The following is a 15,161-nucleotide window of genomic DNA, read 5'->3' on the forward strand; positions in this document are numbered from 1 at the left end:
TGATCTTTAAGGTCCCTTCCAACCCAAACCATTCTATGATTCTGTGATTCAAACATCCTGCCCTAGAAGGCACCAAAAGCTGGATAATTGCCCAAGAAGGGTGAAGTCATCAAGAATCTGCCAAAACTGGGGGAAAGTAGATGTGGCAGCGGAGATTGCAGCCACCGACTCCATTAGAGACTGAACAGACTCTGGGTGTCTGTGTCTCTGTGTCTGTGTCTGTGTGTCTGTCTATGTCTCTGTGTGTGTGTGTGTCTGTATGTCTGTCTATGTCTCTGTGTGTGTCTCTGTGTCTGTGTGTCCCCAGCCCCATATTAGAGCATGTGCTGCAAATTTTTTGTTACTGTACTTTTAAAAGGTGAGGGAAATTTAATCTAATCACAAAGTAGAATAGTAATGCATATATATAGTGGGTGGAACAAACTCATCGGTTATGTATAAATATGTGAAGTTTTGCAAACTCGGTGTGCTAGATTTGCGGTGATGCACCCCAGCACCCAGTGCTGAGTAAAGAACGCCCGCTTCTTCAGACTACCTTGGTGTTAAGCTTACTCCTTATTTTGGTGACGGTGTTAACTTCTGTCAATACATCCTCAGAGTTACCCCCAGCTCCGAGCTGCCCCAGGTTCACTGAGGTGACTGGTGGCTGTGGCTGTGGCTGCAGGGCTGGATGCCGTTCCCGCTCCCTCAGGAGGTGCCGCCAGCACCCACAGCCGGGTCTGGTCAGTCAGTTACTGACGTACACAGCTGGATAATGCCGTGATTCAGTGGGCTGGACACGGTAAGCAAGGCCTGTGGCTCCTGTTGTGAAGCTCTCAGACACGGAGCAGTGCAGAGGGAAGGGGGAAGGATCAGTCCTGGATTTCTACCTGCATGAGGGGCGCAGGGGGCTTCAGCCTGGCTCTGCAGCACTGACTCCAAGCTACGTTGGACCCAGCTGCAAAATAAAATTTTTCCATACCCAAGCTGTTTTGCAGCTCATCAACAGAACAGGGCAACATGGGAGATGTACAGAAGATGGTCTGTCCTGCGTCTTCTGCGTCCTGCTCTGAATGCTTGCCTACTTGACACGGGAGGAATAGAAGTGCCATGTCTCCCAGGGCATTCCCCTCGCTTTCATAGCAGCTAAGTGCTCTAGCGCAATCATCCACAACACAAACACTGAAATAGAATCTCCTGGGGAGATTCCAATTGGACACAAGAGGAAAATCTTTCACAATGGGAACAATCAGCCACTGGAACAATCTCCCCAGGGAAGTGGTGTTTTCCCTAACACTGGACACTTTTAAGATTCAGTTGGACAGGGTGCTGGGCCATCTTGTCTAGACCCTGCTTTTGCTTTAACCAAGAAAGCTTGGACCAGATGATCCTTGAGGTCCCTTCCAGCCTGTCATTCTAGGATTCGTTTTGTTCAGTGTCAAAGAAGAATTATGATAAAGCCAAGTTCTCAAACCTGTGTTTTGTCAAGTTTAGTGCTGCTCCCTTTTCTCAGAGAGGCTATCTGGAAATGTAGAGAAATAGAACCAGGCAGTTTACCATCACATCTTTTTATTGAAGTTACGTGAAGATGGAACAGGGAGGAGCACTGGGCGTACAGCTTTTTGAGTGATGCTACCTTAGAGCACATACATGAGAGAGAACTATGGAGCAAAGCTGGCTGAACCCCTGTGAGCATTTTAGAGCTGAGTAAGACAACTAGAGGTAATTCAGAAAATGCCTGTGGTCAGACAGTTGGACTAGATTATAGTTGTAGGTCCCTTCTAACTGAAGAATTCTATTCTATTTATTCTATCTATTCTATTCTATTCTATTCTATTCTATTCTATTCTATTCTATTCTATTCTATTCTATTCTATTCTATTCAGAATAAAAATAATTTTAAAATACCATCCAAAATAATAAATTTAGTTCTTTTCATAACGGTTCTCCGCATTAGTCTTAAAGTTCTACTGCCCCAATAATTAAAACAGTATAATTACTCGTTCCATATCAACAAGTACATCTATATTTAAAATAAAAATGTTCAGTCAATAGGACATGCTAGTGTGTCCTAGTTTAAAGAAATCACTTATTATCACTTTGGAATTTTACCTGGTACTCACAAACACAAAGTGAGGCAAGATAATTGCTCAGAGGAATTGAATGTAAATACTATCATTTGTAGTGTAAAATGGAGTTATGAATACTAATGCATTAAACAAAGCCTGCCCAGCTGACAGCTTGCAAGACACATCTGGCCTCCAGGACAATTTTCCACTATCATATAAAATTACACATCTCATCTGACAACTGGCCTTAGTGTAAATGAGACTGATGTCATCCTCTCCCAGTTGCCAAGAAGTTGAAAAGTCTTGTATTAGATTTACAACTTGTTTATTCTTACCAATTACGGAGGCCAAGGCAGACTTCTGGCCCTATAAATCCTTCTGTAATACCCATGTCTAAGCAGAGGACATGTCATGAAAGTGAGCAAAGTGCTGGATATAAAACTCCATGACTTAGAGAAAAAATATGCATACACAGCACTTTGAGGGAGCAAGTGTAGCCTAGCTACGTTGTCCCATGCTAACCTGAATGGAGATACAGCAAATCAGTATCAGTGTGGACACATCACAAAATCGCAACCACAGGCCAATCCAGCAGTCCTGGAGAGTTTATAGTCTCATTTTTATCCCTTGCTGAAGCTGTGTACCCTGTTCACCTGTGATATTTAGTATTACATTCTAACTTAACATTACCGAGTAGACATATCTGAATCCTTACTTGCATATGCAGTGAACGTGATAACTGAACTGCCCACCGATTTTCCTTGCAATTGTTTGTATCTCTTATGTGCAGGGTATGAAGCAAGCACAGGAAAGTCCATGGTGTGACAACAGGAGTGACTGAGTAATAACCTACGTAAATCTTGCAGGATGCAAACCCTAAATTAGAGGATGTCTTTCATCCTTCTGAGTGTTAAACAACATTATTAGTACTCAAAATGACTATTGAACTTTTATCTGTATTAACAAGGACTTGGAGGTTTTAAAATCAAACGGTTCTTTTTTGAACTATGTGACTTGGGGATAGTATCTTGTTTAATTACATGGATTTCTTCCATTTATGCCTCCTTTGTCTTTGAGTTTTTGTTTCCTTGTTTTTGTTAAACACTTTATTTCAGAACACATATCCTTTAAGTTGTATACAAAAAAACTTCCAACATCAGTGTGCTGATGATACTTTTATTTTATTAAAATAAGTTACAAGACCCCAAATTACTTTCCCATTTAATGGACAGATGACATAGGCACATTTTTTACTCTGCCTTCCCATTTCACAGTTTCATATAATGTGATATACTGTATCCATTCATTTTTTCTGTATTTACTTTTAAATAAGATAATAAAAATGCAGTTATTGCAGAAAAGCAGTACCTGCTGTACTACTTGTAGCACAAACTGAAGCACAGGAGGTATAGGTAGCTTAATGGTTATAAAGTGACTGTACATGAAGATCCTCAGAGTCACTATATTTTCAAGACTGTTGTCTTCCTGAAGTCTTCTTCACATTTGTCAGTAATAACAAACCAACTGCTGTTTTGTAAGCTGTGCAACAAAATGAAGCTTGCTGAACACAATAAAAAGGATGGCTTCTGAAAGATTATTTTAGAATTAAGTAGAATGATAGCTCAGACAACCTGCTGTCTGCCTTGATATGCCTGCAGCTTCTCAGACACTTCATCTAGTGGTCAGTTGTTAAGGACAATATAATAAAATGGCTGTAAGGCTTGGATTATTTATAATCTTTCTCATTCCTGCATTTTCAACAGACTGTTTTCTAAATGAGGTCAATACTTGCTCAAATCAGAGATTTCAAAACATTTTAGAGATCTGTCAAGGTCTGGCAACTTCTCAAATGATCTCAACAACTCTAATTTCTTAGAAGGAGTAAGACCAATTGACATTTAGAGCTGAGGAGCAGCAAGTGATTGTCTCTGCTGCTTTTTACAGGTTGTCTTGAAAAGATGCTAGGGATACAAATTGCACACCAAAGAGTAACTTTGAAAGAAAGACTCAATTCTTTGTAATAATGTATATTCCTAACTTGAAACTACCACATTTTCTTGCTTAACATTAGCAGTTTTGGGCAAAAAGATTGTTCTCTGAAGGACGTGCTGCTATTGAGATTACATTACAGGTTTAATTATCTTGGTGTTCAGTTTTAACTACCTGGATTCCCTGGAATTCTATATTATAAGCCAAGGAAAATCAGAGTCTACTCTTCACTTTTCCCAGGCAGATAAAGTGAACTCCAGGCACACTGCAAGGAGAGGGATTTGAATTTATTCAAGAACTGGTAAAGTCTTGTGTCCTTGTCAGAGGATTTCATTTGGCTTTCAGACACTGTCGAATTGAAAAATTCATTCACCTGTATAAATGATGAGTTAACACATAAAACCTACTCCTACTTTGCTCTCCTTTGATTAGTCCTAAATACCCCACTCTTCCTTGATTTTGAAGCCCCAGGAATCAAGATGACAACCACAGATCAAGTGCTTCCCTAAATCAATTCCTATTTGAACAAGAACACCTTTCACAGAAAAAAGCATGCAGTCCCAAAAATTTCCAGTGATCAAAATCTTGGTAAATTGTCAGAGTGATCAACCACTCTCACTTCTAAAAATTGCACCTTGTGCTGAATCACAGCTTGCCCAACTTTAACTTCCAGTTATTAGTTCCTGCCATGCCATCTGAGGGCATTTATTCCAGCTTCCAGGTTTGCTGTGGTACCACAGAGCTCACCACTTGCTCTTTTTTTTGTTGTTTTTTTCTCTCCCACATGTTTGTGAAATATCTAATCCAGGGGCCCACCACATTTCTCTTCCCTGCCACAGGCGCCGTGCTGCAGCAAACCAAGCCAGAAAATTCCAGCACAGCATAGCTGGCACCCACCAGCTTGCACCTCAGATGTCCTGCAGACCTGAGGCTTGCCCAGTGCCTCCAACCCCGGCACCCTGTCTCACAGCTTTCCCACTCTCATATATCCCAGCAGCTGGATATCAACAGGCTAGCACATTTTCATGGAGAAGAAGAAGGTGCATGAAAATTGCTTGTAACAGTGCCTGTCTGCAGAGCTGGGATGCAGAGGAATACCACAGCAATGGTCAGGCTGTTGTCATGGTGCCTCTTTTGGGTGTCTTGAAAATTTTGGGACATACCCACACTACTACTAAGAGGGTTCAAAACTAAGCATTTGCTATAACAGTAAAAGCCATCTGGAAGAATTACAAACAGAGCAGCGCTTGATGTTCAACACAGCACATATAATCCAGGTGATGTGGTCATGTGCATTTTATCAGTATCTTGATACTAAAGCCCTTCAATGAAATGTGAAAGCATAATGGTATTTCAACAAGCAAGATTTTGCTCCATAACATTTCTAAAATTACCAGGAAGATTCTTTTGTGAGGTGTGTTCCTTCCCTGGCTGACATCAAAGCAGGTCCCTCTAAAATATCACTGAAGAACTGAATGCAGAAGGTCATGTAAGAAAAAGGATATATTTTGTGGACAGAGCTTCAAGACGTGAGGTGACCGAGTCCTGCAGGGCAGCTATGGCTTCACACTTACAGGATTCTTCAGTTGTTACGAGACTGCTCGTTATGGCTCCTAAGAGAGAAATCAGCATTGAGAACATTTATGACAATTACCGAACATTTAAATCCCAGGAAAATGCTTGATTCTGCAACTCATTCTGTGAGACTACAGCAAGCACTGCAGCCCAGGGACAGCAGTGAACAGGGGCTGATGTGCAGCTGGAGATACGAGCGTCAGAGTCCAGAAACAGGACAGGAAAGAGAAAACTTGACTCTAACCGAGGAGGAGGCAGAGCAAGGAGTTCCTCACCTGCCTGCCTGGATCATCTGCACTCTTTAAATTAGACCATTACTGAACAAAATATAAAAAGAGACCTGAGTGCAGGGACCAAACAGCCTCCCCCATCAACTGTAATTGCTAGACTAGAGTGAATCTTCCCTTTGCCTGTTACCTCTCCCTCTCATCCAGAATATCCCCCATCCCAAAAGGCAAGGCACCCTGGGAAGTGAAATGAGTGTGTTCAAGTGATGCAGACTGAGAAGAACCTGCAGTCCATGTCTCCCTCTTGTAAGTAGTACTTTGACCATCTGACTATTCACACAGGAAGGCCACTGGCATCACTGTAAACAGAATCTATTCAATTAGCTGTATTTAAGGCCATGACTAACTTGTTGTGCTTCTCTTTAGAAGAAAGATAGAATCATAAAATTGTTTGGGTTGGTCATCTAGTCCAACTCCCCTGCCATGAGCAGGGACACCTTCCACTAGACCAGGTTGCTCAAAGCCTCATCCAGCCTGGCCTTGAACACTTCCAGGGAGGGGGCATCCACAACTTCTCTGGGCAACCTGTTCCAGTGTCTCACCACCCTCACAGTAAAGAATTTCTTCCTCATATCTAAATGCATCTACATAGAATCTAAATCTATCTTTCTATACAAAATCAAGGTTGCTGCTGTCAAAGTTGTATTGTAATGGCATTTGGGGTACCCATCACTGCCAAACACAGCACTTCTGAGAATGCATGAGTCCCAAGTTAAGCCTCCAGCAATACTGCAAGCCAAGCAGGAAGGCACGTCGTGATTTTAGGCACATAAAGAGTCAGTCAGTGTCAGAAATATGTCAGTTTGCATCAGTTTGTGAGATGTGGGTGGAATTTAGACACCTAAATCTCAGTTTAGGAAGGGATTAGAAAGAATTGAATTTACCAGTTGGTAAATAATACAACAATGAAAGCAGGACAACATGTATTAATTTTAAATACTAAGCAATAAGGTTCAGCTAAATCATCAATGTGTATCACTCCACAAGTACTCTTGGTTTGTAACACTGGCAATACACATGCATAGGGAGTATCATTTGTGGTTCATCAAGAGGTGTGAACACAAGTGCATTCTGATCTCACATGAGTATTGATGGAGGGAACAACATTCAAATAAGCCCAAATTAATTTAAAATCTAGTGGAAAGGCACAGCAATATTAATGGAGGAGCCAGTTAGTATGACAGAGAAGTCATCAATCTCTTAAGAAAGAGAAAGCAAGCATTGCCATACTCCACGGTGGCTCCATTGAATCTGTTCCTAGGTCTTACCCTCAGTCCTCCAGACTTACAGGGGCCCGGCCTAAGCTGCCCTCAAGAATTCCTTTTTCTTCATAATCCACCACAAAACCAGGTCTCAGAGAGGTGAGAATTTCATTGTGGTATAATAACGTCCATCAGCAGCTGATGGCTGTGAATTCATAGCTACGTGAAAGGCAATTTAACCTCACCTACTCCATAAAGAAAACAGGAGTTGAGGCAAGCTGCATCACTGCTGCAGGCTAAGCTTAAACATATCAACAGCTACTGAAGCACAGGTACTGTGGTAAGATTTGCATCTACATCTGAGGCCAGACTAATAAGCTTCCAAGTGCAGAGCCTTCTTAGAAGAGGGCCTGCAATTCTGAAATACCCTTTCAACAAGTTATCAAGAGGTATTATTTGTATGTAATACCTGTCTCTTAAAACATGTGTTTTTATGTTGCTTGCAAAGGCAACAACAGCAGATTATTTGATTATTTTTTCTGTAGATATATAAATGCATAGCTGACCAATAGCAAACAAATTATGTGAGCATTATAACAGTAAAACAATAGAAATATTATACCTGGATACAATTTATCTTTTTTCTGAACTGTTTTGGTTTGTTTGTTTGTCAATCATGCCATTGATATTTCCAGTTTGCAGGGAAACTGCAAAATCTATGAACAGATTCATTTCTAGCAGCGCAGAAATTCATTTGTCTTGGAGCCAATGGATTCCACTGAACCTGTATTTGTTCAGCTCCCTTCTTTGGAACGTTCCACCAGCTTTATGGTCAGTGTACAAAGAAGAGCTGTTCAAGAGTCAGCTGGAGGAAGGCCATTTCAAAATATCACACCAACATTGTTGGTTTCCAACCAACTGCCAGTTATTTTTTATGTTTACATTTAAGTTCTCCAATGATAGATACAGATCCTCCTTGGATTATATCTGTTTTTAAAAAATTACTTTTGCAACTACCTTTGGCAACAGCCCAAGCGTACCCTGAAGTTTTTTACAGTCCTTCTGTGAAATTTAGTCTTGTAGTATTTGATAGTCAAAATCTTGGACACTCCTGTTGCCACTGGGGTGCCCAGCAAGTCACACAAAACATGCTAGAGTTATGTTTTTACTTTGCATTTATGTTTAAGTCCAGACCTACAAAAAATAACTATTTTTGCAGATGGTGCTTGGCCATATCCACCTATTTTATAACTCTGCTCTTACATAGGGTCCTTAGCCACTCAATGCAATGGAAAGTTATTCCTGTTCTGAACCAGAGATTGGACTAGGTGCCTCTTGAGGTCCCTTCCAGCCCACCTTCACTTATAAATCTATATCGAATGGTGCAGAGGTTCTACCAACAGTTGATGCCTTTATTGCCCATCTGAAGGTAAAACAGCTGATGAGTTTGACCCTTTGCGACCAGGGAGGCCAACAGTATCCTGGGGTGCATTAAAAAGAGCATGGCCAGCAGGTCCAGGGAGGTTCTCCTCTCCCTCTACTCTGCCCTGGTGAGGCCACATCTGGAGTGCTATGTCCAGTTCTGGGCTCCTCAGTTCAAGAGGGACAGGGATCTTCTGGAGAGAGTCCAGCGGAGGCCACAAAGATGATGAGGGGCCTGGAGCATCTCCCGTATGAGGAGAGGCTGAGAGAGCTGGGACTCTTCAGCCTGGAGAAGAGAAGACTGAGAGGGGACCTTATCAATGTCTATAAATATCTGAAGTGTGGGGGCCAAATGGATGGGGCCGGGCTCTTTTCAGTAGTACCCAGTGACAGGACAAGGGGCAATGGGCACAAACTGGAACACTGGAAGTTCCAGACAAACTTAAGGAAAAACTTCTTTCCTGTGAGGGTGACAGAGCACTGGGACAGGCTGCCCAGAGAGGTTGTGGAGTCTCCATCTTTGGAGATGTTCAAAACCCGCCTGGACACTTTCCTGTGCAACCTGCTGTAGGGAACCTGCTTTGGCAGGGGGGTTGGACTGGATGATCTCCAGAGGTCCCTTCCAGCCCTTATGATTCTGTGATTCTGTGAGTTCAGGCCTGCCCCACTCAGCTTGGAGGAGTGGGCAAGAAGTGCAGTAATTCTTCTGACACCAGTTCTGTTCCCTTCTGGCCTCCCACCATCCTCCAAATGCTGGTATGCAATTGAGTCCCATGCTCCAGAGACAGATGCCCCAGAACTCTGCCTTGCCAATCCCCCTAATTATTCCCATTTCCTAAGGAAATGCAGATCATAACTGATTATTTTTTTTAAATATGGTAAAGTCCTTAAACATGTGGTGATAGGTAAGAGCCAACTGTAGTTTTAAATACAGTTAAACTAAACAAGATATATACAATAACTAAACAAGAAGGATCAAACTATCTCAAAATATTAGTGGAAAAAGGCAGAAAAGTATGAAAAGGGATTATACTTTCAGGAGTTAGTGAGCTGATAGGATATTTCTTAAACAGACTAAAAGCATTTAACACATTAGAGAAGTACTTCAATAAATATATTCAGAAAAAAAAAATATTACTTGAGCATGTTTTCTTATCTGGATTTAAGGTGAAGCCTTCATAGCAGTCACAGGTATACGATCCACCATTCCTCACGCAGACCTGCTCACAGTCATGGGTTCCTGGTGCACATACATCAGTTCCTGCAGAATGCATTTTGGAGAAACAGTTATCCAAAAACAAGATAGCATTTTTTAATGCTTCCCAATGGCAATGCTTCTGCATGCTGGGAGCCTATCCTATGTGAATCTTAACAGTGAGATGGGTAACTGATCTCGCCTGGGAGCAGTGAGATGAACTAATTGCCTTGCTGGGGTCTCTCTCAGTCCTTACTTTCTACAGTCTGTGCTCACTCTGACCACAGCTGCCTGTCCCCACCAGATGTGAAGCACCAGATCACCTCCAAAGGCATGATAGGAAAAGTTTCCAGCACATCATAACTTTACCAGGAAGGAAAGAAATGTTTTGTTTTGTTTTGTTTTTTTAATTACATTTTCACTATAACACAAAGTTATCTGAGAAGCTAAAGAAACAAACAGCAATGTGAAATTCAGCCTGGAGGGGAAGGCACCCCTCAAACTGTCTCCTGCAAAGTGGTACGCAGTTTCCACAGTACTGCAGAGTGTGTGATTCTGTGACTAACCCCAGGTCCTCTCTTCAGTTATTTCTCAGTTCTGGGTTTGCTAAATATTGCATAATTGCAGGTTTTAAATAGAGTGAAGGCCTTTGTGATAAGGTGATGAAGAAAGACCAAATGGTAAGCAGTTTGCACTGTTGCATATAAAGTGTTTTATATCTCTGAATGTTGCTCAAAGTGGAAAAGGCAGAGTGACATAGAACTGTCTTACACCACTTGAATGCATGTGAAAGTTTCTGAAAGAGATCCAAATATATTAACCTGCTACTCAGAGTTATTTCAATACATGTACTTAGCTGGGGAGGGTATGGGGGGATAGGGAGCAGCGATCTGCTCTTACTTGAGCAAGTCTTCTTGTCTGGATTCAGGGTGTAGCCTTGGTAGCAGTCACAGGTATAGAACAGATCATCTCTCACACAGACCTGCTCACAGTCGTGCCTCCCAGGTGCACACATGTCGACAGCTGAGGAAGGCATTTGAGAAGAGAAGAATAGTAATCAATACCCCAAGTTCAGTCGAGTCGATATTAGTAATTTCCATTTGCAAATATATCTTCATTTGGATTCAAACCAGGATGTTTTTATTGCATGTCAGCACGCTACTAGCCATGGTAGGGTACACAGAGTGTGTATCTGGCTGTCAACATCACAAAATTAATATGGTTTTTCGAACACTGGCAACACTTTTTTGCAGTTGTAACATTGCAAAAGGAACTGAACCAGCAGTGACCCAGTTACAAAATAATTATCCAAAGCCATTTCAGAGAACAAATATCTGGATTTTAAGAGACTATTTGGCATTATTTCAGCTCTAGTTCAGTTGGATAAGACACTGTTTTGTGGAGGGAAAAGACCATAAACAGAAGAGCATACATGGCTGCTAAAAAAAAGAGACGTGGCACCCGCTGCCAGTTACAAAGTGGGTACTTTATGTGTGAGGCTGATGTTTTCTGCCAAATTTAACACGTCAACTCTGAAAGGGCAAGCTGAGAAGGAATTACTATATTTGGGTAACTTTGCAGTAAGGAGGTCCAGGAAGGCACAAGGAAAGAAAGAAAGAAAGAAAGAAAGAAAGAAAGAAAGAAAGAAAGAAAGAAAGAAAGAAAGAAAGAAAAAGAAGGAAAGAAAGAAAAGAAGGAAAGAAAAAAGGAAACAAAGAAATAAAAAGACCCCCTCTTGGACCTAGACTATTTTTATTATATCACAAAGACCTGGATGGTTGAGAAATAATTAGCAACATACTGCAAAATGAGATTCAAAAGGAAAAAAAATGTAAGCATATTAGGGAAATCGTCTGAAATTTGACTATACAGGAGAAAAGAAGCAGTGCTATGAAAGGAAGTTTAAGATTGGACTCACAAAGGGGATGCCTAACTGAATTCACATTCCCTCACAGATGTTTATTATGTCTATATAATGCCAGGTGAAGGTTAATCTTCGGAACTATCCTTAAAAAATCAGCTCCTAAACTAGGCAGGAAGAAATATTGAGGCCCTCTGGCTTCAGCTCTTTAAGATGCAAGACCTATGACTTCACTGGAGAGATTTGCCTGGGAACCTGCTGGAACTGGAAGCCTGGGTTCAGTGGCTTTGTCACACAAAATGTAGTAAGGAAAGGGATTATGCTGGAAGTGGAAAAAAGGATTTTGCGTAAGTAAATCATCAGTCAGACATCCAAAGAAATGAAGAGTGAAATTCAAATCCTAATTAATTGAAAATAACATAGCATACATATTAATTTGTAGGTACTATATACTTACATGTACATCCTTAAGTACCAGCTGCATCTATGCTCCTATTCTCCACAAGAGCCCAGCACTGGGAAAGAACATTTCCCTCCATCCTCTAGACCTCTAAGACTGGAGTGTTTTTTAAGGTCCAAACACATGTACCAGAAAGAGTGATCACACTCATGATGACCCAGACTATAATCTCTCTCCCAGCACAGTCCTTGCTCTTCTTCATCTCATTCCCTTGTGCTGCTTTGCTGAAGACTTTCTGACACACGTAGTACACATCACGTATTCCCACCACATATATTATTCATCTCCTCTCTCAGATGGATATGGCAATTTGTGCTCTATGGGTGTGAAAATACTATGAAGTCCTTGGGGAAATGCCAAATGGCATTTTAATTATACCAATTACAAGCTTCACGCAACTGTAGAAGAGTTGTGGATCTCAAGTTATTACTGGACATATGAAGAAATAAAGTTGCATTGTGGTTTCAGGAGTTGTACAGAAACTCTTGGATAATTTATCAGAAAAAAAATATAAATTAATCTGATTTTTAAAAGCTACTTGCTAATATTTCCTTAATCAGATCTTACCTGAGCAAGTCTTCTTATCTGGATTCAGAGCGTATCCTTCATAGCAGTCACAGCTGTAGGATCCATCATTACTCAGACAGACTTGTGCACAATCATGCCTTCCAGGTGCACACATGTCCATGGCTATGGTGAATCAAGTTTTAGAGAAAAAAACTATTAATCCCTCCTAGGCACTCAAGCATTTTAAATGCTTCAACTTTTATAAATACAATTTAATTAGGATTCAAATTAGGATTCAGCCAGTACCTGACTACATTGTTATATTATGCTTCAGACAACTGAATTCACTTACTAATTATTTGATGGAGGAGGCAGATATTGGGACGGCAAGACATTACTAACCACATCTCACACAATTCCGATTTTCATCAGTAATTCTAACATTCCTGAATATCCTCAGTAAGGATGAAGCTAAAACACCATACTGAGATGAGCAAGAACCTGCCACGTGTCAAGGCAGAAGTTGTTTCTTACAAAATTAGCAGTAACTACAGTGAGTCCAAATTTAGAATCACAGAATGGTTTGGGTTGGAAGGGACCTTAAAGATCATCTAGTTCCAACTCCCCTGACATGGGCAGGGACACCCCCCACTAGACCAGGTTGCTCAAAGCCTCATCCAACCTGGCCTTGAACACTTCCAGGGAGGGGGCAGCCAGAACTTCTCTGGGCAACCTGTTCCAGTGTCTGACCACCCTCACAGGAAAGAATTTCTTCCTAATATCTCATCTAAATCTCCCCTCTTCCAGTTTAAAGCCATCACCAGTTGTTCTATCACTCCCTACCCTTGTAAAAAAGTCCCTCCTCAGCCTTCCTGTAGCCCCTACTGTAAGGCCGCTATAAAGTCTCCCTGGAACTTCATACTTCATATTTAATTTCATACTTTCATCCATGAGCTGAAGGCAGGCACAAAAAGCCAGGCTAACTTTTCAGGGTTCCAATTCAAGGAGTAAGAAAGGAAGAAGCTGCTGCCTGCTACCTGCACAACTTTGGAAGCAGAAGCAGCAAGCTGAAAAAAACAAATGAGTTTCAAAAGGAGAGGTGGAGAGGACCTGGGAATATCCTCAGGTTTTAAGTTCTCTACAGACTAGTGGCACTCACTCTCCAGTGGGGAGACAATGCTAGTGGGCATCTCTGAAATAGGTTCTTCTTCTCCTTGGGACTAAGTGATGTTTATGAAGTACTGTGAAGATGATATAATGGTAGGTAAGTGCCAGATTGCATTTTTTTTAAATAAAAACATTTAAAGAAAAATGCTTTTTTATTGTTATTGGAAGCAAGGGGAAAAGCTAGAGGTGAATTCTCAAGAGTTGATGTCTGTAAGCAAGTTTTCAACTAGAAATAGTGAGGGTAGCTCACAGAAAACATGTCCATGTCTCCATGAGTTTCTTATATTAAACTTTAATTCTTACCTGAGCAAGTCTTCTTATCTGGATTCAGAGTGTATCCTTCATAGCAGTCACAGACGTAGGATCCGTTGTTACTCACACAGACCTGGTCACACTCGTGCCTTCCAGGTGCACACATGTCCACAGCTGCAAGACACATGTTCGAGAAACAATTCATTGTTAATGAAAAGTAGGTAAGGATGGAGTACATACTCACATTTTTTAATATATTTCTATTTGGAATCAGCTCAGAAATGGCAATAGTAACTAAAGGAATTAGAATAAGTGGTAGGAGAAAATATCCATACAGTGTCTACATCTGAAGATTTTGTTTTGGCATCTGGCCCTAATGAATGGATCTGTAGGCATAATAAAAAGGATGGTGATGGAATCAAAGTACTTCTCACCATTACTTGCAGAGGACTTTTATTTAGTATTTATTATTAGGTTTATTATTATTGAAGGAGATACAGAAGTTCACTCTTTTAACAGAACTACACAGGTAGCTTCTCAAATCCAATTATGGTGTTAAAAAGTGATTTTTTTCTAGTTGAGCACAGTTACCAAAGGAGTAATACCTGAGCAGGTTCTCCTATCTGGATTGAGAGTGTAGCCTTCATAGCAATCACAAAGGTGGGATCTGCCGTGGCTCACACAGACCTGCTCGCAGTCGTGGGTCCCAAGTGCACCCACATTCGCAGCTACAAAGGGCATTTACAGAACAGGCATTTCAGCCATCCCAGAGGAAAGAAAGTCATTAATTATTTATGCCTACAAAAGTGCATCCTGCACTGTTTGCTGGATTAGTAGTAGCAAATACCAGTGCTGTGTCACCCTCACAAAAAGTTACGGGCATCTTTTGCATCATTCTGAAGCCAGAAGAAAGAGGTCATAAATGCCACTGGAACAACTGCACTGAAATAACTCACTGCCTGAGGTGGCAGAAAGGCAAGATGAATTGAAAAGGGTGTTACAGGGAGAGATTTTAACCATTTAGTAACATTGCACTGGAAATGAGAACTTGGCAATGGAAAGGACCTTCTGGCTTTTTGTATCCAGTCCCTTTCCATTACAGACAACCAGTTGAAATAATCCCAAAATGTATCTGTCACTGTCTGACAGTTTACTAATATCTGCTCATGGGCATACAGTCTGATCTATGAATTCCT

The 15,161-nt window shown here is 41.1% G+C and overlaps 1 protein-coding gene across 1 annotated transcript; it reads right to left on the reverse strand.

Moving 5' to 3' along the window:
- Positions 1-3,670: 3,670 nt before the first annotated feature.
- LOC104531503 (matrilin-3-like) lies at positions 3,671-14,706 on the reverse strand. The gene is made up of 7 exons (XM_029087079.1): positions 14,571-14,706; positions 14,017-14,139; positions 12,607-12,729; positions 10,619-10,741; positions 9,662-9,784; positions 5,543-5,650; positions 3,671-3,726 (listed from the first exon to the last, which is right to left on the reverse strand). The coding sequence occupies exons 1-7, from the start codon at positions 14,704-14,706 to the stop codon at positions 3,671-3,673; spliced, it is 792 nt and encodes a 263-aa protein (XP_028942912.1).
- Positions 14,707-15,161: the final 455 nt, after the last annotated feature.

The sequence above is a fragment of the Antrostomus carolinensis genome, unplaced genomic scaffold (genome assembly GCF_000700745.2).
Source record: "Antrostomus carolinensis isolate BGI_N321 unplaced genomic scaffold, ASM70074v2 scaffold31139, whole genome shotgun sequence".
NCBI classification, from domain to species: Eukaryota; Metazoa; Chordata; class Aves; order Caprimulgiformes; family Caprimulgidae; genus Antrostomus; species Antrostomus carolinensis.

Excerpts from the sequence above, each read along its gene's own strand:
- LOC104531503 (XM_029087079.1), bottom strand. The coding sequence starts at position 14,706 with ATGCCCTTTGTAGCTGCGAATGTGGGTGCACTTGGGACCCACGACTGC. Across the intron at positions 10,742-12,606 it reads AGATAAGAAGACTTGCTCAG|CTGTCGACATGTGTGCACCT; the intron begins GTAAGATCTGAT and ends TGCCTTCCTCAG. Across the intron at positions 3,727-5,542 it reads TGAAGCTCTGTCCACAAAAT|TAGATGAAGTGTCTGAGAAG; the intron begins ATATCCTTTTTC and ends ACAACTGACCAC.